At 39.6% G+C, this 23,409-nt stretch overlaps 1 protein-coding gene across 1 annotated transcript in view; it reads left to right on the top strand.

Moving 5' to 3' along the window:
• LOC133630056 (CUB and sushi domain-containing protein 1-like) overlaps positions 1–23,409 on the top strand; it is a 426,532-nt gene that overhangs the window by 181,909 nt on the left and 221,214 nt on the right. Inside the window, exons 19-22 of the mRNA XM_062021303.1 lie at positions 2,472–2,598; positions 2,946–3,157; positions 15,993–16,184; positions 22,610–22,748. Coding sequence (XP_061877287.1) covers positions 2,472–2,598; positions 2,946–3,157; positions 15,993–16,184; positions 22,610–22,748 — 670 coding nt within the window. The remainder of the gene's footprint in view (positions 1–2,471; positions 2,599–2,945; positions 3,158–15,992; positions 16,185–22,609; positions 22,749–23,409) is intronic.

Below are 23,409 nucleotides of genomic sequence, written 5' to 3'. Positions count from 1 at the left end.
CACTAAATATGAAGTTTGGCTTGACTTTGGCTGTGCATATTCAACAAAGGAAGGCCTGTAAGAATTCCTAGGTTGTACTGTGTGGGCTCTTGGAACGTTTTAATTTGTAATTCCCAAATGCGCAGCTAAATATTGTCTCTCTCGCTAACCTGCCTGCAAACCTGTGCTCTCAGAGGCAGGACATGGCCTAATTTGGTTGCTAATGGCAACTACAAAGAATAGACAAGTGTGTGTGTGTGTATGTATATGCTTGTGGACCTAAAACGTGTGTGTGTGTGTGTGTGTGTGTGTGTGTGTGTGTGTGTGTGTGTGTGTGTGTGTGTGTGTGTGTGTGTGTGTGTGTGTGTGTGTGTGTGTGTGTGTGTGTGTGTGTGTGTGTGTGTGTGTGTGTGTGTGTGTGTGTGTGTGTGTTTGTCCACATGTTTATTCACAGTCACTCATTCATTTGCAGCTTCTTTGTTGCTGCCTTATTTCAGGTAAGCCAGCAGCCAGGAGAATATTTGCTGGCTGGGCCCTGGGCTAAATACCTCTACAGCTACCATTGCATCTTCCTCCTTTGTCATTCTGTGGCCCATTCGTCACGTTTCCTTTATGCGTGTCTCTCTCCCTGTCTGTCTGACTTAATACAATGTCTGCTAGTACCGCCATGTAGATGAGGTGGTTTTGCCCGAGGTACTTTCTATACCTTCTCCATTCCCCTACTTTATCAGATTGAGTCAAAGAGAGAGGCTGTCTTTATTCCATACCAGTGGTGAGAGACTGTCTTCTTCTGTATATGTGTAGGCCTGCCACTCATCTGTCTTTAGAACCAATGCTATCAAATCAACACCGTACATTGCATGATCACAGAAACAATATAGACGCATACATCTGCTTTCTTTCTCACCCAAACTAATTTCCAATCAGCAGAGATATGCTCGTTCATTAGACCAGTGTTTTTCAACCACTGTGCCGTGGTTTAGTGTGCCGTGAGATACAGTCTGGTGTGCCTATTTGGGTTAAAAATATTTTTTGCAAACCAGTAATTATAGCCTGCAAATTATGTGTTGTTGTTGAGTGTCGGTGTTGTCTAGAGCTCGGCAGAGTAACCGTGTAATACTCTTTCATATCAGTAGGTGGCAGCAGGTAGCTAATTGCTTTGTAGATGTCGGGAACAGCAGGAGGCAGTGTGCAGGTAAAAAGGTATCTAATGCTTAAACCAAAAATAAACAAAAGGTGAGTGCCCCTAAGAAACTGCATTATAGCTTAGGGATGGCTATGCAGAACGAAACAAAAACTGAACTGGCTACAAAGTAAACAAAAACAGAATGCTGGACGACGGCAAAGACTTATTGTGGAGCAAAGATGGCGTCCACAAAGTACATCCGAACATGACATGACAATCAACAATGTCCCCACAAAGAAGGATAAAAACAACTGAAATATTCTTGATTGCTAAAACAAAGTAGATGCGGGAAATGTCACTCAAAGGAAGACATGAAACTGCTACAGGAAAATACCAAAAAAAGAGAAAAAGCCACCAAAAGAGGAATGCAAGACAAGAACTAAAACACTACATAGAGGAAAACAGCAAAACAACTCAAAATAAGGCCCGGTGTGATGTGACAGGTCGTGACAGTACACAACGTTTTACTGTCAATTGAGTTTATTTTTTAACGTTTTCTGCTGGTGGTGTGCTTCCGGATTTTTTCAACATAAAAAATTTGCCTTGGCTCAAAAAAGGTTGAAAAACACTGCATTAGACAACCTCGTACTCTCACTCATGACTTTTTCTCTTACTTTCTGCTAAATGCAGCTGCTCACTGCAACACAAATAAAAATTACAGAAAATGCCAGTTCTCCCTCCTGCATTAAGCATTATTTTATGCCTAGACTCTCAACCCTCCTGGGAGATCTTTAAGGGAAAAACAGATTCTATAGCGAAGTCATTCACCAACCTTGAAAGTCTAAAGCTGGAGCTTAAGCTGCAGTTCAAGGTTGATTTTATGATTCGAGCATGTCTATACTGTTTCTCATTGAAGTCATCCTTCACACCTCTTGGTAATTTAAAACAAAGTAAAGGAAAAGCCTCTTATTGAGTTGAATAGCTTAATATGGCTTTAAGAAAAAAGACTAGAAGACAATGGTTATTGATACCAGTAATCTGCTGGACACAATAATTAGAATTACGGTGTTAACAGTTCAAAGAATGAAGTTTTATTGGCTTTATTGTTATTAGTTGTTAATCTTATAAGAGGTAATGTTTATTCACAACACTCCTTGATGGATTAGAATTTGATTTATAACTCGGAGGGCAGTAAGTCAGCAACAGCAAAGTTTGTTTACTGTAATCCAAAACAACAGTTTGTTGTCTGGTCCCTGGTGGTTCTACAATATATTCTCTGTGAAAGCCAGAGACGATAGTAGCTGCAAATCAAGCAGTAGAGGATACAAGTGGTGTTTGACAATATATCCATCTTGCCTCTTTGCAGCTGAGTGTGGAGGTCATATAACTCAGGCAGTGTCTGGACGTATCCTGTCCCCGGGATACCCCGCCCCGTATGACAACAACCTCCACTGCACCTGGACTGTAGAGGCTGATACCGGCAAGACTATAAGGTATTTATCAGAAAGCTGGATAGACACAGAAACCACTGTAGAGGTTAGCTTAGCTTTTCGCTACTAGACATTACATAAAGTTGGTGAACAAGTTTTATGATACAAAGCCTATGATTCTTACCATTCACAAGACTGTCAAGTCTTTAATATAGCCATTAAATATAGATAGCTGTTCTCTGCCAAAGAAACTGCGAGGTATGTTAGGACATTAAATTAGTCATTATGTCTCTATCTGTTTTTTTCTGTGTGTGTGTGTTTGGTGTATTTGATAATGAAGATAGCATCATATGTAAATTGTCAAATAATGAACAGCTGTTTATGTTGTGGGATTTTGTTTTTATTTTTAGTCTCCACTTCATCGTCTTCGACACTGAGATCGACCATGATATCATGAGAGTTTGGGATGGCCCGTCAGGGCCGTCGGATGGAGGGATCCTTTTGAAAGAGTGGTCGGGTCCAGATCTACCTGAAGACATCCACTCGACCTTTAACATACTAACACTTCAATTTGATGCTGACTACTTCATCAGCAAGCAGGGATTTTCAATCCAGTTCTCTAGTAAGTGTTATTCACTTATAGTACTTAATGTCAAATAACAACATGCTGAATGATTGAATGAGTAGAATAAATGTGGCAAGTCTTGCGTTTGATGTAGCTTGTTTTATCGGTATTTACAACGGCATATTAAATTGTTTATTTATTTTTTAACTATTATAATTGTCCCTTTTGGGGTCGCAGGGGGTGCTGGAGCCTATCTATATGAATGCCAATTTTATCTCTGTACCATCAAAAGCGGTGGGAATTGTTGGGATTTTTTCAATTCTGATTCCATTTTCAATTCTCTTTTCGATCCTCATTTTTAAAATATCAATCAATCAATCAATGTTTATTTATATAGCCCTAAATCACAAGTGTCTCAAAGGGCTGTACAAGCCACAACGACATCCTCGGTACAGAGCCCACATACGGGCAAGGAAAACTCACCCCAGTGGGACGTCAATGTGAATGACTATGAGAAACCTTGGAGAAGACCGCATATGTGGGTAAACCCCCCCCCCCCCCCCCCCCCTCTAGGGGAGACCGAAAGCAATGGATGTCGAGTGGGTCTGACATAATATTGTGAAAGTACAACACATCAGCGAAAGTCCAGTCCATGGTGGGGCCAGCAGGAACCATCCCGAGCGGAGACGGGTCAGCAGCGTAGAGATGTCCCCATCCGATGAACAGGCTAGCGGTCCACCCCGGGTTGAGAGCAGAGTAGAAAAGAAAAGAAAAGAAACGGCAGATCAACTGGTCTAAAAAGGGAGTCTATTTAAAGGCTAGAATATACAAATGAGTTTTAAGATGAGACTTAAATGCTTCTACTGAGGTAGCATCTCTAACTTTTACCGGGAGGGCATTCCATAGTATTAGAGCCCGAATAGAAAACGCTCTATAGCCCGCAGACTTTTTTTGGGCTCTGGTAATCACTAATAAGCCGGAGTTCTTTGAACGCAGATTTCTTGCCGGGACATATGGTACAATACAATCGGCAAGATAGGCAGGAGCTTGACCGTGTAGTATTTTATACGTAAGTAGTAAAACCTTAAAGTCGCATCTTAGGTGCACAGGAAGCCAGTGCAGGTGAGCCAGTATAGGCGTAATATGATCAAACTTTCTTGTTTTTGTCAAAAGTCTAGCAGCCGCATTTTGTACCATCTGTAATCTTTTAATGCTAGACATAGGGAGGCCCAAAAATAAAACGTTACAGTAATCGAGACGAGATGTAACGAACGCATGGATAATGATCTCAGCATCGTTTGTGGACAAAATGGAACGAATTTTAGCGATATTACGGAGATGAAAGAAGGCCGTTTTAGTAACACTCTTAATGTGTTACTCAAACGAGAGAGTTGGGTCGAAGATAATACCTAGATTATTTACCGAGTCGCCTTGTTTAATTGTTTGGTTGTCAAATGTAAAGGTGGTATTATTAAATAGATGTCGGTGTTGAGCAGGACCGATAATCAGCATTTCCGTTTTCTTAGCGTTGAGTTGCAAAAAGTTAGCGGACATCCATTGTTTAATTTCATTAAGACACACCTCCAGCTGACTACAATCCGGCGTGTTGGTCAGCTTTAGGGGCATGTAGAGTTGGGTGTCATCAGCATAACAGTGAAAGCTAACACCGTATAAAATAAAAGAACAAACAAGTCAAATACCACAATGTTTTGTTTCGTTGAGAAGTAACATGAATGTTCAAACTAAACAGTGTGATCTTAAGAAGCATACAACATATTGTTCCTCTATGGGGTTCCAGGGTGTCCCCAGATTTTTTATTTTTAAATAACTGTAAATAATAATATGTGCAATATGATAATGTTTTACTATGCTAATTCTATTTCAGTAGAAATGAACAAAAAAACAACCCATTTTTCTATGGCAGTTACTCAAGTATGTCCAGTTAAAAATGTTGTGTGTATATATATATATATATATATATATATATATATATATATATATATATATATATATATATATATATATATATATATATATATATATATATATAAATAAATGAGCTGAGCACTCAAATATAAAACTATGTCAACCAGCAACAACTTAAACCAAGTCAAGTCCAATGGAACGGTGAATTGCACCATCAACTATCTGCTTTTTCAGGAAGGCTATGCCATCTTATTGGATTTACGGTGTCTCCAGCTGTGAAGACACTGTAAATATATCATGCAGTGCAAACTAATCCATGGTAAGGCATCGATTTTATGTCCAGTTAGTATTAGCAGGTTTTACATTGAGGCGCTAACTATGGCTGGGCGATATGGCCTTTTATTAATATCTCGATATTTTTAGGCCATGTCATGATACACAATATACCTGTATATCTCGATAGTTTGCCTTAGCCTTTAATTAACACCTGATGCATATAATCACAGCAGTATGATGATTCTATGTGTCTACATTAAAACATTCTTGTTCATACTGCATTAATATATATTAATTTTAAACTTTCATGCAGAGAGGGAAATCACAACTAAGTCAATTCACCAAAACTGTATTTATTTAACAGTTATTAAGCAGTGGCACAAACATTCATGTAGTTTCCAAAACAGAAAGTGTAAGATTGTCAGAGACATTTTAAAACAAGCTATTAGTACACTTTTGTTTATGACGTCACTAAGATGACATATCAAAACAACACTAAATTAAAGTGCATTTTTTGTACAGAACGCCACTACAATAGTTAAAAACAAATAAAGTGCACTTTTGTGCATGATGTCACAAAAGATATTTCAATAAATGTCAAATAAAAATGTGCTGCATAATAGGAAATCAAATTGTGTATGTCCTTCGCTATGTGGTAGTTTACTGCGGACGTTATCTCCTTCTGTTGACTATTTTTTTTCATACGGTGTTGATGTGGAAATGGTTGCTTGGGCAATTTGTTGGTGTGGCACAGAACGGAGATGTTGACATGCAGAGTTTCAAGCACTCTTCATTCTCTAGCGGTTGACTTTTCAAATGATGCTATAAATTAGCAGTAATGCTACATTTTGTAGCAACACTTTTGCAGCATACTTTACATATTACGGTTGTCTGTTCAACATCTTCCTGCTTGAAGCCAGACCACCGCCAGACAATGGACCCCCTGCTGTTTTTCTTTGGAATTAATTCTTCCTTCATTTGTTACCAGATTTGCACCTTATTTCTCTCGTATTACCGCTAGCATCACAGCTAACGTTACCCATGCTGCTACCTCTCTGCTCCGCGAGGGCGTATGACGTTGCACGCTTGACAGTATGTGACGTGTGTAAGAAGGTGCGCTTGTTTTACGTCTCTGTGAGAAGGTGGGAAGAGAAAGAGTGAGAAAAGCCTGTAGTGTAATGCCCGCAGCTAAAAGCAACTGTGCGAGAACGTATACTCGAATATCACGATATAGTCATTTTCTATATCGCACAGAGACAAACCCGCGATATATCGAGTGCCCATCCATCCATTTTCTACCGCTTGTCCCGTTCGGGGTTGCGGGGGGTGCTGGAGCCTATCTCAGCTGCTTCGGGCGGAAGGCGGGGTACACCCTGGACAAGTCGCCACCTTATCGCAGGGCCAACACAGATAGACAGACAACATTCACACTCACATTCACACACTAGGGCCAATTTAGTGAAATCGAGTATATTCGATATATCGCCTAGCCCTAGCGCTAACATGAGTTGTGCAGTATAAGTTACATTAGTTACTTAACTGCGGTATTAACAGCAGAGGAGGTGCTGACGCTGCAGTTTTGTTGAAATTCACTGCGGGCTTTGAGCAGGTTGAAAACTGGACATTCATTCAAAGTTATTGCATGCTGTGTCTGCAAATGTTTCTGAAGGTTGTTGTATTTGGTCACATGACTTTTGAACGGAAGTAAAAAGTGGTGGGTCACCAAACCAACATGGCTCCTGTGCAGCAAACAGCGTGTAATCGATCTTAGTACGCAATTTGCCTAGATCTTAACACTAAAAGCAGGTACGACCAAAAAATTTAAATTATGCAAAAGAATCCCTATATGTTATCAAAAAAAAAAAGATTTGTCGAGTGACCTCAAGGATTATCCTTCGGTCGCATTCCCAGAGATGTCGAACTATCTGGTGCTCCAAATGTCATTTTACACAACAAAACAGATGAAAACTTGGAAAAGCTTAGAGGTCTACAACTTCCGTGAGTGTGGCTCGGTCAAATAACTTGGTACCAAGACTCTCTTGGATAAATCATGCATCGTTTTTGCTCGGGTAAGGTTGCATTTTATCATTTAACTTTGCATCTACAGCCATGTTTGTTGCCTTGTTGTTGCACGTGGTGTTACAAGTATGCATGCTGACATTTGCTTTTTATTTAGACTCGCCAAGTCGATGCTTTACGAAACACTCGTAGCAAAAATGTGTTTTAAGAACTCAGAAACAAGATAAAATACAAAAAATATCAATATTATACTTTAATGGGAATACTAAACATTAAAAAGTATTAAACACACCTTTAACGAAGTGATCACTGCAAACATGTGCGTTTTTCGACTTTGCTCTCTTAGGACTGGAGTGCCTGTCCCTTTTCTCGTCGTCTTTCGTAAAATCTTGACATCTTTCGCCCTTCTTGATTACCTCTCGAGGAACTCTGAGGAAACTTTTAACCTTTTCGCAATTTGAACGTTTCCAACAGACAAACAACGCATTGGACATTTTTCTTCGAGAAAGGCAAAATGCCACGCAGAACGCTATGGCAACACACGCTTGCTCGCCCACCACTTCGAGCAACACATATTTAATGAGCTGGACATGACGTCACCTGACTACAGGTAGCATTTCCCCCCTTCGATGAAATATCCACTTATTATTATTATCATTATTATTTCGAATCCTATCGTTCCTCTTCAAATTATTAATTGAGGCTGGCTTCTAAAAAAGTAAATCAATAACATAAATCTATTTAAATTGTTTGATTTTTGTCACTAGGAATATGAATAATTTTATAAAAATATAGCATTTTAGAACTGTACGTGTGATGCACGCTTTAATAGTTGTTGAGAAGTAGAACACTATATTTCTTTACCTACTAGTGTTCTCGTCTACATGAGAATAAGCGCTACCTGCACAATAACTTACCCTTTCGGTGCAGGCATGGCCTTTGCTGTTTTGAGCCACTCAACCCAAAAATGTCCCTGCCCCGTCCTTTTAGAGTCATCCTCCGTGTCTCTGAAATCCACTGTGGCAGCAAAAATCAATCACAAGCACACTGAGTAAGAAAATAGACGGGCAGTCAAGACCATTGTACCTTTACTGCTCCTTTCTTTCATGTCAGCTCACTCGCGTAAACAGCCTTGCAATAACTGTGTTGTGTTTGTAAAACTAAAAGCACACGCTCATATTTACTGTGGGTGCTCGCATAAATTGTGACACACTCAGATGGAACATTTTGAAGGTTGTCTATTATAACAAAAACATGCACTCTTTGTTTCAGCCATCGCAGCCCTAAAAAAAAACTTGTTTTGTTAACTGTGTCCAAAAACTGCCCTATTCAGGTTTACTTGTGCAGACTGAGGCAATTTTCAAAAATTGTTTCTTCCATGTTTCACAATTCGGAAAAAGTAAAGAACAAAACGCCTATGATTCAAACGGGTATTATTGGTTTGTGCACATGCAAGTAGTTCCAGGTGTTTGGTAGATGTAAACAACAATTTAAGTTATATGCCACTAAAACAATAAATCAAATCAATTAAAATCAAAGTTTATTCATGTAGCACTTTTCATGCACTGGCAAGTAGCAAAGACAAAGTGCTGTACAAAACAAAAGAAACAAAAAAATAATAGAAGGGAAAAGCGGTAGAAAATGGATGGATGGATGGAGAAGAAATATCCACACATGCATTCACACACACACACACGCACACACAGCACTACTGACAATATCAAAGCAAAAACTAAACATAGCATGGCACTGAGGATTTGAGGAAAAACGCCACCTTTGAGGCGTCTACACTGGAGAATAACTAAAATTGAAGCCGTTTAAAAAAAAAAAAATAGTATACTACATATGATAAAATATATTTAAAAATGTTTATATAAATGCAGATATTACATCAATAAGTTAATAAAAACATAACATTGAGAGAATAATAGTTGAAATAATAATGATTAAGATATAAAACTACACAATAAAATAGATGGTCAGTAAAAAGTATGATTAAAAACGTGTGTCTTTAGCCTTTTTAAAAAATAAATGTCAACACTTTCTGCAGTCCTAAGCTCTTTGGCAGGCTGTTCTACAGGTGAGGGCCACAATGGCTAAATGCTGCCTCACCGTGGGTCTTTCTTCTGGTATTTGGTAAAGATAAAAGGCCAGTGCCAGAGGACCTCACGATCCGTGAGGGTTGATGCGGTAAAAGCAGGTCAGATAGATGAGAAGGCACAAGGCCATTAAGACAATAAACTACAATAAACTCAAACTCAAACTCAAACTCAAACATTTGAAAACTAATAATGGAACTTCAAAATGGACCCTAAAACGGACGGGCAGCCTAGTAGCGATTTTAAAACTGTTGTAATGTGCTCCCACCCTCTGGTCCTTGTCAGCATGCGTCTGCTAAGTTTTGTAATAGTTTTAGACTTCTGATATTATTTTTGGGATGGCCAGGGCATTGCAATAGTTTAAACGACAGGTAATAAAAGTATGGATTAGCACTTCCGTGTTGGCCTGAGAGAGAAACGGGCGTACTCTGGCTAGGTTCTTAAGATGATAGAAACCTATTTTTGTAATATTTTTAAACGCGAGATAAAAGTCAGCTTGAAATGAAAAAACCCGCCCAGATTTTTTTATGGACTGTGTTGGTTTAAAATCTTGTAATTTTGGTTCAAGTTTCTCCCTCTGGTCTTCAGGGCCTATAACTAAAACCTCTGTTTTGTACTGGTTGAGATGTATGAAATTCACTGCCATCCATGACTTGATGTCTACAATGCAGTTAAAAAGAGTATCTGAAATGTTAAATTACATACTGTAATACAGTACATGCTAATAGAAAACATTAAAATAGACATTGATTTGAAATGAAGCCCTTAGACCTGCAATGCGGATGCAGATGGATGAATTTATTGTCCACATGGGAGTATAGATGCTTTTGGCTGGAGCTTGGCTGTGACATAATTGTTCCTACATGGTGTCTTTTATTCTATACATTAAAACACATGGAGGGCCTGATCTACTAAGATCCAAATACCATCCGCAGAACAGTGTGTGTATAGTATAAAATTGCGTGCAGACCGCCCTATTTAAAAAGGACGTTTTTGCTTGTATGACTGGCATTGTGTGCCCATGGAAATACTAATTTCCCTCCACATTTATGTTACTATGCTCTTATCTGTGGGGTTTTGCTACGTTGAACAAGCACTACACATAACACTTGTTCTGCAATATAGAATCCTAATCTAGACATAACCTAGATGATGGTGCACTCTGTGGGGTGGGGGTAGACCGTCACAACACTGCTGCGTGTCCATGCGTCTGGAATAATCCAAATGAATGAAAATGCACATTGCTAGACATTTTTTATACAGAACAGGTTTGTCACACGTATGGTCCTTGGGCCGGATCAGGCCCGCGGCCAGGTTTAATTTGGGCCACGATTCGTGAAAGGAGTTTGCAAAATGTAAAAATGAGCTGCAATTTTTTATGAAATAAACTGCTGTTCTAAATGTGTCCACTGGATGTCGCAGTAGCAATTCTATTATGCAAGCAAACAGTTTAATGCCCCAGAATGTTTGTCAAAAAAGAGACACAAGGACGCAAAGTGTAACTTAACTCTCGTAGTTTCTACATAGTTTGTTGAGTTATTGAGTTAATAATACGTGGAAATGACAGATGAGGTATGCGATACCTAACTATTATCTACTTTGTATTTTGTTCAAGCCCAGATAGGTTGTCACCTTAAAATTAAATGGCTTTGTAGATGTCAGGACTTGGTTCTTGGGTTTTGTTTCTCCGGAAGGCAACGGAAAATTGGCACGGGCAAGACGTGAATTAAGAAACATGATTTAATATTAACTCAAAAAAAGAATAAACAAAAGGCGCGCACAATGGCGGAAATACAAAAACTTGGCTATGAAAATAAAACTTGCACAAAGGCAGAAACTATGAACAATAAAACAAAAACACTAACTGTGGCATACATGAACAAAACTTACTTGGCAAAGAACTGTGACATGACATGAAGCAGAGTGATGAAATAGTGTGAGGTCGCCAGGAATAACAACAGAAACAGACAGATTTAAATAGTGACATGATCAGTGAAACCAGGTGCGTGACTCAAAATGTGAAGCAGGTGCGTGACAGGACAGGTGAAAACTAATGAGTTGTTATGGAAACGAACAAACAAGGAAGTGCAACCAGGAACTAAAAAGAGTCCAAAAAACAAACACATGGCCAAAACAAAACATGATAAACAGACATGACAGTAGAAGCACCGAGATCAAGTCTAAGTTCCTTTGATGTGTTTTTAAAACTGCACCATTTATTTCCTCAGAATTTGACAGTGTTTTTTCAAGAGGATTATTTGGGATATGTCCATTTTCAAAATGTGCTTGTTCTAATTTTGGCCAAAGTAAAACAAAGAAAACAATCTGAAGTTGTCTTTATTTTTAAGTTATTAAGCCAATAGTTAACCAGCACGGCCCACTTGGGAATAGATTTTCCTCCATGTGGCCCCTGATCTAAAATGTGTTTGACACCCCTGATATAAAGGATATAATATGGTAATATTCCTAAATGAACGTCATTAGAAAAAAACAAAACACCAGCAGACACCAAAACGCATCAATTGTATTAGTTTTAATCAGCCCCTTAAAGTGAACCTACCAACTTTTCATACTTTCTGGTATCTGTTTTGGGGTATTTGGGATCAGTATAAGTCCCCAAAATGTGAACTCAGACAATGGAGGCAGGGAGGAGATATTGATGAAACAATCTTACCTTCCTTCACTCCCCCCAAACGAGCTGTTTGGAATTTGCCCAATTTGTGCCATTTTCCCAAGTGGGACGTCAGTAGATATCACCATACATGGTAACGATTTACCCAAAGAACTATGCGGGAGTCCGCCATTGTAGTCCGATGCTGTAGTGAATAAGCGCCTTCCTTTTCTCTATCCTCTTGTTGTAGGGCAGACTGGTTTGTGCATGCCCAGTCATGCCCACTGATGCCTTTTTAATACAAAGTAGCGTATAGATCAAACTTATATCTGTCAGTAGACTGAAAGTGCTAACATGGCTGGCGGGGAAAAGACGCAGTCGAAGCGAAGACACTTAAATAAGACAAAACAAGCCCCTTCTGAAGAGACGGTCAGTAAGCGGTTTGAAGATGGTCTGTGAAATATAATTGATCTTATTTTGACTTTAAGGAAGAGTTTTAAATGTGGGTAAAAAATCTTAACATAACCCCTTTAAATCATCCTGCAGCTATAAAATTATAAAATGATATTGCTGTGTTTTTATTTCTAATGTTTTTATTTTCGATCGTCCATATATGTTGACAAGCATACGTAAGACAGAGCTGCAGCCCGATCGCTTCTTTTCTCACAGCCATTTCTACAAAACTAACAGTTTGCACGTCCTTTCTAGACCTACTGAATAAAGACGTAAAACACGGCCGTAAAACAGTTTCAGTCTTCATAAATCACACTGTGTGTTAAATAATTATATTTACATCTTCTCTTCCCAGTTTTGTGGGTGTTCTGATGAGCACATTTTGTACATATTCATGAACACACAAAATAGATTTTGCTCCTTATTTTGCTCACTTAAAAGACGCTCTGTGCACAACCTTAGTAGATCAGTTTTGCGTGGTCAATCAACTTTGCACGTGCTTTAGTACACACAAACCTTTAGTAGATCAGGCAAGTCAGGTTGTCTTAGAGACAGCAAACCAATCAAAGTGGATGCAAATATGTGTCTAGCCAATGTATACACTCTCTCCAGTGGGTGCATTTGAAGTGACAATAAGACATCCCATATCTTTAGTTTTTGAGGTTATGGCTACGTAAATCCCTCAAGTGAAGCATTGACTACAAGAATACAGTTAACTTACATTTTTTACTGAAATAGAAGCATACAGATATAGTTAATTTCAGACAAGTTAGAGCTTGATTAAAAGGCTAATCAAATGGCTGCAGGAAATTGTTTAAACTTTAGATAAATAATTGTTAAATAATGTTGTCAACAAACATGGTTCATCATGCCATTACCCCCGGCCAATTCACAGAGGACACCATGGTGAAGCCTGTGAAGGTTGTCAAAGTGTCCACCTTATACAGCTCAAATATGTCACCTAGTTTAAAATAGCTAGTAGGTTGTTGTTGTTGTTGGGGTTTTTTAACAACAGTGCCATAGCGTGGGATTGTACACAACTTGGGCAATTGAGGAAGTAGGCTTTAGTGAGAATGGAGAGAGGTGCTGCACTGCTGCAGCAAGGTTCTGTCAATAAGCTTCTGGGCTCCCGGCAGGGGAGCGACTGAAAGTGGAGTGAAGTCTGGCAAGCCAGTGCTTAGGGGGATACTGTCAATCTACAACAGTTCAGTCTGCTACAAGCTCAGGCAAACACTCTTGATAACATATATTTTACTGTACTCGGGGCTGACAGTGCCAGAATAACTGACTGTAATAGACACACATTTTAATGTGCAGTGCACAGCATATTAGTGACTGCCATTATCAACCATTATCATCCTTTAATAGAGACCTGGCCTTCATGTCTTTTCTTGCTGTCTTTAAAGGCCTATTGAAACCCACTACTACCGACCACGCAGTCTGATAGTTTATAGACGAAATCTTAACATTGCAACACATGCCAATACGGCCGGGTTAACTTATAAAGTGAAATTTCAAATTTCCCGGGGAACTTCCGGTTCAAAACGCCTTTGGAGGATGACGTATGCGCGTGACGTCGCGAGGTCCACGGAAGTGTTTGGACCCTTTTGGACACAATACACAGAGCTCTGTTTTCTTCGACAAAATTCCACAGTATTCTGGACATCTGTGTTGGTGAATCTTTTGCAATTTGTTTGATGAACAATGGAGGCTGCAAAGAAGAACGTTGTAGGTGGGATCGGTGTATGCGGCTGGCTGTAGCAACACAACAAGGAGGACTTTGTTGGATAGCAGACGCGCTAGCAACGAACTCACTTTGACTTCCTACGTCTCCGGGCCGCCGACCGCATCGTCGATCGCTGGAACGCAGGTGAGCACGGGTGTTGATGAGCAGAGGAGGGCTGGCTGGCGTAGGTGGAGCGCTAATGTTTTTATCATAGCTCTGACGAGGTCCCGTTGTTAAGTTAGCGTCGTTAGCAACAGCATTGCTAGGCTTCGACAGGCGTCGAATACACATTAACCGTGTATTTACATGTCCAGTGTTTGGTTCGGTGTCTCCTGATAGTAGTATTGTTGATATTCTGTCTATCCTTCCAGTCAGGGATTTATTTATTTTGTTTCTATCTGCATTTGAGACAGATGCTATCACGTTAGCTCATGCTAAAGAGCTTCGTCGATGTATTGTCGTGGAGATAAAAGTCACTGTTAATGTCCATTTCGCCTTCTTGACTCTCATTTTCAAGAGGATATAGTATCCGAGGTGGTTTAAAATACAAATCCGTGATCCACAATAGAAAAAGGAGAGAGTGTGGATTCCAATGAGCCAGCTTGTACCTAAGTTACGGTCAGAGCGAAAAAAGATATATCTTGAACTGCATTCTAGTCCGTCACTCTAACGTTCCTCATCCACAAATCTTTCATCCTCGCTCAAATTAATGGGGTAATCGTCACTTTCTCGCTCCTAATATCTCTCGCTCCATTGTAAACAACGGGGAATTGTGAGCAGCACTACCGCTTGTGACGTCACGCTACTTCCGGTATCAGCGAGCAAAAGTTGCGAACTTTATCGTCGATTTTCTCTACTAAATCCTTTCAGCAAAAATATGGCAATATCGCGAAATGATCAAGTATGACACATAGAATGGATCTGCTATTCCCGTTTAAATAAAAAATAATAATTTCAGTAGGCCTTTAAGGGATAAACGTGATGGAGTACATTTTGTAATGTATTTTCTTAAGTGGAAAATTCATAAGCAGAACCTTGTGCTTCTATCTCCTTCTCTTACTGTATGGTTTTCAAATCCTCTTCATTTTAACAATAAATATTGACACTTACTAATATGCAAATCAAAGCCAGTAAGCTCGTTCCATTATTATGGTAATGACACCTTGAAAGATCAAATATAATGTATTGTATAGTGTATGCAAAGTGTATGTTTTGCACATTAATTGATTTGTGTCCAGGGTTAACCCCTAACCCTTAGGGATATTCACTGCTCGGCATCCGGCGTAAAAGCTAAGCCAAACCAGGCATGCAACCCCTGACAGGAAAAGCCTTAGAAAATGCTCTCCCCCCTCCCTCCAAAAAAAAAAAATGATAGTAACTATTGTTAGCAACCAAAGCGTTGGCGCTTTGCCCACCTTGGCTCCGGTGCCGCCTACCCTGGTGTAGTGAATGTATGTTTGGTGGTGGTCGCAAGTTGGCAGCCACGTTCCAGTTTGTGTACCCAAGGGCAGTTATTGCTACATACTGGGGACTATACAGTGAATGAATAATGGGTTTTGTTTTGGCCTTCTTATTTCTAATCCGTCTCAGTATGCGTCACTGGTGTTATTTATAGTAAAACAACATTTCTGTCTGCATTGTCAATATGTTGACAGTAAGCCTGTTTGGCTCCACCACATAATGGACTATTGTGTGTCTGTAAATTGTAGTTTTTTGTTTTCAGAAAGATAATATTGTTGTGTTGGAGTGCCCCTGTCTCAATGTCCGTCTCGCTTTGTTTAGCCACAACAGCAACGACCTGCAATGACCCTGGCATCCCAGTAAATGGCTCTCGATATGGGGACAGTAAGGAGCCCGGTGACAGCATGACGTTCCAGTGTGACCCCGGATATCAGCTCCAAGGCTCTGATACCATCACATGTGTCCGCATGGATAACAGGTTCTACTGGCAGCCCGACCCTCCAACATGCATGGGTAGGTGAACATTAATCAATCAAATTAATTCAAACGGCTTCCTTTGTTAAGACAATTCAAGAATATAGGAGCAATGTTTGGAGTGAACATTTCTAATGATTTTCTTAGACCTTGAAGGTATGTTCGTACAGTACTTGCTGTCATCCCAACCAAGACCACTAGAGAGCGAGGTCTCAGTCTGCTTGCAAGTGAACTCTGGTTCAGTTTGGTTCTCTTGATCTGCTATACGGACCAAAGACCAGTACACAATATGCAGCAGTTGAGGATGTCGTTGTGGTTCGTGCAGCCCTTTGAGGCATTTGTGATTAAGGGCTATATAAATAAACTTTGATTGACTGATAGATTGATTTCATGCTCATAGAGGTAGATCGAACAGCTCAAGTCTAGTCTCGACTGCTCGGCTCAGAGGTGAAAAAGTATTTTAAGACAATCTGAACATTTCAGTTGAGATTGATTAAATGCCCTGGGAAGTGCAATGTGATGTTTCAAGAATTAGGTCGGAAATTATGCTAAATTTTAAGCACGGTATATTGTGTTTCTAGTCTGTCTTCTATTGTGTTTGTATGTACATGAGCAAACTCTAAAAACACTGTGGCTGTACAATGAATAGCCCAATGTGTGTTAGAAATAAGGTGTAATGCTTCTTATTAAAATGTTTGACCTTTAGGACATTTCCACTCTATAATATCCTAATTTAGTGGGTCAGAGCAAGTGTTACTACTGTAGCAATACCCAAACTATTAGCAATCTTTTTTTTACAAATTAAAGCGCAATACCTTTTATTTTAAATCGCCACAGTAACAAAATATGCCTTTTTTTGTGCTGCCTGAATGTGGATCCTATAAGTGTCAAAAATTGTAGCGGTGACTTGAAATAACTCATCAGCAGGCCCCCCACAACACTGAAGATTTGCTACAGATGCTGTCTTTTATAGATCTCATCCAGTTTTATGCTCAAGTGTCCAAGGTGATGTTTGTTTACTGAAATACAGGCTGTTGAAGCCAAGGCTGTGGGAAGATACATCTTTCATTTTCTCACACAATTAGTTTACATGCTTCTTCTACTCCACAATGAGTCATTTTTCTATCATGTGTCCAGGCATTTTGATCACAATCTTATATGGATTAGATCTTTTGACTAAATAGTTCTTATTAAAACCATTAGCCATTTGTACATTATGAGTAGGACATATTTTGTCCTTGTTTTGAGCGGCGTGGCTCGGTTGGTAGTGAGGGTTGCGGGTTCGATTCCTGCTTCCGCCATCCTAGTCACAGCCGTTGTGTCCTTGGGCAAGACACTCTACCCACCTGCTCCCAGTGCCCCCCACACTGGTTTAAATGTAGCTTAAAGCTGTAGATAATGGGTTTCACTACATAAAGCACTTTGGTTCTCTGGAGAAAAAGCGTTTTATATATATATAATTCACTTCACTTGTTTTGTTTCAATTGGGGGTATAGCCTTTTCCTTTTCTACCTTTCCAACCTCTTCCCCTACTGACTCCGTCTGACTAAACTAATTGAATTGTTAACGGGATGTCACGTTGACGACACTCAAACACTAATGTTCACCCTTTACTCGAGTCAAATGGGAACCTGATGGGACTTCGATTGTGGTTTGAGGAATTTATAAAAGACAGAGTACCTCAAAGGTGGATACATTCTGTTTGGATTCTCTCTTTTCAGGGCAAGGTTCCCCCAGATTCTTTTATGATCAAAGATGTCTGAATAAAGTGCGGTGATTAGAATTGATAAACAATTTTCTTCTACAAAAATTAGAAAAGTACAAACAGTAGCAATGCCAGCGCTGGGGAAAAGACCGAGTTGTCTAAAGTCCGGCACTTTCTCTGCAGATGGTTACTATACACGCATGCTTTTGTCCACCTTGCTGCGCCTCCATGGCGGAGATGTTAAACTGAAAGTTAATTTTGCGTGTGTGTTGGGCACACACACACACTCTCATCCGCTCTCATTCCATCCGCACCTGGTACATCCTAACATCATTAAAATTAGAAAGAACAATGTGTGTGTGTGTGTGTGTGTTCTTGTATTTATACCCTTCTTGAGACATCAACAAGGAAAAGTAGCTTCCATATGAGGACCAGAGAACAAGTTAGGACCGAAATCATGAGCCCAATACGGAAAACCATTGCCTCTAATAGAGAATGTCTCATTTGCACCCCTGGTGGTGAAATCCATCAAAATGAGGGTGGTCCCAAAAAGGAAGGATTTTTCAAATTGACTGTCGGTTTTAAAAGTGCCTCCCCTCTGGTCAACATATGAAATAACAAGTGTGTAGAAAAAATTTAAGTGCTCCCCCTCTGGCCAACATATGTAAAAAAAAGTGTGTGTAAGACATTTAAATGTGCCCCCTTTGGTCAAAATTAATTGTAAAAATAAATATGTATAAAGAAAATGCTGTTATAACTTGAAGTAAATAATGAAGATTAAAAAACAATTACAAACAAAAAATAAAAAATATTAACTAAAAGCTTGTGTGTGTGTGCATGCATGTGTGCGGCGTGCATGTGTGCGTTTGTGTGCATACAGATAAGAAACGGGGTGAGCTCATTTTGTTTGTCTTCCTCGAACAAAACGAAGGCTGAAAAGAGTAACTTCTAAGATGTTCCATCTTGGTGGGGAAACATTTCCTTAACAATATCACAGCACAAATTAAATGGTGCAGTTTTGAAACCTTCTCCACAGAGAAACCATCAGCTGTGGAATCACTTGTGTATTGTACTGAGTAGATTGTAATAACATTTATGAGGTCATAGAGTTATACTGAAATGAATATGCATAGCCCCACTCAAAACTCATTCCAGGCAAAGTTAAGAAGCGGTGGTGGGGTGGTAATATTCTTTGCAGTAAATGAAAATATATTGTTAGCACTCAAATGAACTATTCTATAACATTCTATATTCTTTCTTTAAAATTGGGACACATGCAACCTCCCCTCGGAGAACATAGTACAGCTGAGGTCTTCCCTTCTCTCAGAATTATATTGTGTGGAGTTTTATGCTCACTTCAGACTATGTTTACTCGTTCACTGTAGGAGATGAAAATAATTGAATTCCTGCGTTTTAACATAACAACAAATTACATAACACAATGACATTCATTAAATGTCTTCATGACGCATGCAAATGTAGTCACCTGTAAGCAAGTGTGTCATAGGATTTACTTTCCGATCACAGTGGTACCTATACTTAAAGGTGTTTTGAGATAGGAGCTGTCTCTCAGCTAATTGTTATGCTTTAAGTTACAACCAAAAATTTGAGTTACAAACACCTCTGTCATTAGTTAATGTAGAAAATGTCACAGTAAACCCCGTAATATCCACCCAAAACTTCTGGTCTTATAGCTAGAGATCGACATAACTTTGTTTTCCAACCATGAGAAGGAAGAAAGTGAGCATGAGGGATAGTGCTGGGAAGAAGGAGATGGTAGTCATTGAATTAAAAGAAGAAAGCTTCAAAAAACATGACCGAGTGTGTTGCCAACTTGGTTAAACAATTTGAACGTATCACTGCGAGTCTGCACCATACTGAAGCAGAATGAGTAACGCCAGCCAAGAATGTTAAAATAATATCTAAACGGCAGAGCATGAAAATATGGAAAATATGCTGATGGTGTGTTTGATAGAGAAGCAGCGCGAAGGAGATAGTGTAGAAGTCCACTATCCAAGGAAAATGTACATTATTATTACATTTGTTCCTAAAATTAAAATTGAACAGTTTTTTTTTTGAGTGGGGGGCAAGCACTAATGAAATGTGTTTAAATTAATTTGTTGTTGATTTGAAATACAAATGTTTTGAGTTCAGAGCTCAGTCACAAAACCAAATAAGTTTGTAAGTTAAGGTACCACTGTATTGTATTTTATGAGTTGTGTCGGTTGTCATTAAACGATGTACTGTGAGGGATTTCAATAGTTACTCAGTGATTTTGCTACGCTGCACGCATGCTTTGTATATGACTGAAATCATGCCAGCCCCTTGACCACTTTTTACAATTGTGCAAACACGGAAAAATTGTGCTGCGCGATTGAGTGTGATCTCACCCGTCAAATGTTCTGTGCTTTAGGCGATAAGTGTAACCTGACTCTCGCCAGATCCTTGTAGTTCGCTGAGCTCCACACAAGGATCTGGGAGTTCTCAATAGGAGATGTATTTCAGAAGGCAGGGGCCTTGTAAAAAAATAATTTTTATGTGATTGGATAAACCACTTGTCTGTTATCTTGAATAACGTGCTACTTCAACCACTCACATCCAAATCAACCCGTGACGCTGATGAGAGCGACGCTGAGAAATCCAAACCCGGTCGGAAGAAGAGCCAAAACATCCTTGCCACCAATAAATGTCTTCAAAACCGTTCTGTTCATCTTTTAAATAATTAATATTCGATAGATTCGACAAAACAGTTGCAATAGCAGAATCAATGTCAGCACACGACGCAGCAAGGGCTATGTGCCGCCATTGTTGTTTGAATCAACAATGGCGTCACATCTATGTCACATCTATGTAATCCCGCCCGGCGATCATGATTGGTTCATTATGTGTTGCTATCTTGAAGGAGTTTGCAATGCCTTCAAGCCCAGACCCTTGTGTGGAGATCAGCGAACTACAAAAGTCTGGCAGGAGTCAGGTTACGATAAGTGGCCCCTGGCACGGGTTGCCAGTAGTGTGATTATGCCCTACTGTAAGTCTTCTGGCACCTTCAAAGAGGGACCCACCAAACACTTTGAAAACCGATGTACGAAAGCTATGTTTCCGACATCTGCTCATTGTCAGATCCCTATATGTGTATTCTTTATCTACCATTATCACCACCATCAGAGCCACCTGGTACGAAGTACCCGGTTAGTTACTGTAAGCCACTCCGCATTGCATTAGCACTCCACTTCTGCAGTTGGTTTTCCACCCTCCAATTTTCAGGTGTGCTTTCTTTTATTTAGTCTCCACAACTCCCTCTGACACACTTGATTTCCTCACAGAAATAAACAAGTTATTCCCAGTCTGTATTTCTTTCTGCAATCATCAAATGCAGGATGGCAGAGTCAGTGCAGAAGAAAAATGATTATTCCAGAAAGTTTTTGTAAAGCATTTGCACAGACTTACCAGACCCTCCTCCTGTATCAGGTAATAAAGAACTAAAATTACTTCATTAAGTCTTATGCAATCCATCATATAGAAGTGATTACAGTGGAGGTGAAATGATTATGGACTGGTGTACTCCCACTTCAATAGTTGCCTCACTATTACTATCCAGAGATTTACAACTCTGACACAATTTGGACATGTCTCCCTTCCTCTTTTTATTGTGCCTCACTATTGCATACCGGCCAGCACGGGGAGAGAAAGCAATTATAAGAATGCCAGCTTACACTTGACATTTCAGCACTGGTTCCACCAAGCAGTACGGTTTCACTGTCGGCAAAGCAATTTCTAGCATCCCTATTGTAATAATTGCAGAGTATAAACACTCATACTACTTTCTGGCCCTGGTCCGTTGGGCTACCAACAACAGTGATAAAGTACCAAAAGGGGCGGAGATAGACACACTGAACTCCGACATTTGGTAATTTTTTCTCATTCTTTATACCATCAGGAATGTTTGATTAACATATACACACCAAGAAGAAACAATGCATACTAAAGTTTATTTTTGTAAGTAATTATCTTATATATTAAAATGTGAGTCATGCTCAGTGTGCTAAAACACACCTTCAGTTACATTGATAAAGTGATGCGTAGTGCAGGGTTTTCATGATGTTATCATCGTCATTGTCAGAATACCACCATCGTTTTTTCTGTGACTAACTTTGCCATTCTTTCCTTTTAAAGAAACTTTGCTTTGTTCCCCCAATGCCGCCACTGACTTTTCGTCACCTATTTTTCCACAGTTAAATCACCTTCTCTGTGTTCTTTGTTTCTTTGCGATATTATGCATCTCCGGGGTGCAGCGTTGCAAACACCTCCATGTACGGGAGTGTGTGTCTGTGTGCGAGTGATCTTAACGTTCAGGTTCAGGCCTTTGTTTATGTCTACTTCACTGTAGCTAATGTGTTCAAACCCACCTGAATCTTTTACAAGTCCTTTATGTCTGCAATGGTGCCTGAATTGATCGCTGGTGCTAAGAGTTGTCTTACAGGACCACTAGGGTTGCTTTCACTGGTAGACCAGCCCCAATATGTCTCTGACTCGTTTTACCTACTCTGTGTATCCGTGAAAACAATATCAGTCATGCACCAATGTTATTCTCTCTCCCAAGTCACCTCAGCCACACCTCCCATCAGTACTTAACCCTTCCTCTCCTGTGCCTACATTCGGGGATGATATGGATACTCCCGCAAGGGTGAATCTCCCTTCAGATCCAAAGGCCCTAATGTTGAATAAACACCATCTCTCTATTTTGGGCTTTTCTCCCCAGCAACATGTGGAGGTAACGTCAGTGGTCCTTCTGGAGTGATCCTGTCTCCTAACTACCCCCAGCCATACCCACCGGGGAAAGAGTGTGATTGGCGAATACGAGTCAACCCAGATTTTGTCATTGCACTTATCTTCAAAAGGTAGGCGTGACCATGGGGCTTTTAATAAAAGTGTAACTGTCACAAAATGCATGCTCAGTTCTTTACCTGCAAGTGGAATTCTGTGTCTGCAGAACCACTTTTGCTGGCAATTCTTACAAGTCATTTTAGTCGTTAAATATTTAGATCTAAATAGCAGTGCACATCCTTTTAGCTCAGTTTTAGGATTATTTGAGGTGAGTGGGAGATTGGAGGATTTAACTGCAAAAATTGACATAATAAAGTGTTTCAATGTGCTTGTACAGTCATGGTCAGAAGTTTACATACACTTGTGAAAGACATAATGTCATGGCTGTCTTGATTTTCCAATAATTTCTACAACTCTTATTTTTTTTGTGATAAAGCGATTGGAGCACATACTTGTTTGTCACAAAAAACATTTATGAAGTTTGGTTCTTTTATGAATTTATTATCGGTCTACTGAAAATGTGACCAAATCTACTGGGTCAAAAGTACAAAAACAGCTCAAGTTTTGTTTCATCTGACATCACATGGACAAAGATAAGACCTTCTAGAGGTAAGTTCTGTCTGTGGTCAGATGAAACAAAAATTGAACTGTTTGGCCACAATACCCAGCAATATGTTTTGGGGAAAAAAGGTGAGGCATGTAATCCCATGAACACTATTCCTACCGTCAAGCATG

Source organism: Entelurus aequoreus, linkage group LG02 (genome assembly GCF_033978785.1).
Source record: "Entelurus aequoreus isolate RoL-2023_Sb linkage group LG02, RoL_Eaeq_v1.1, whole genome shotgun sequence".
In the NCBI taxonomy this organism is placed as follows: Eukaryota; Metazoa; Chordata; class Actinopteri; order Syngnathiformes; family Syngnathidae; genus Entelurus; species Entelurus aequoreus.
The sequence above is the reverse complement of the archived record's forward strand: the minus strand, read 5'-3'. Positions and strand labels throughout refer to the sequence as shown.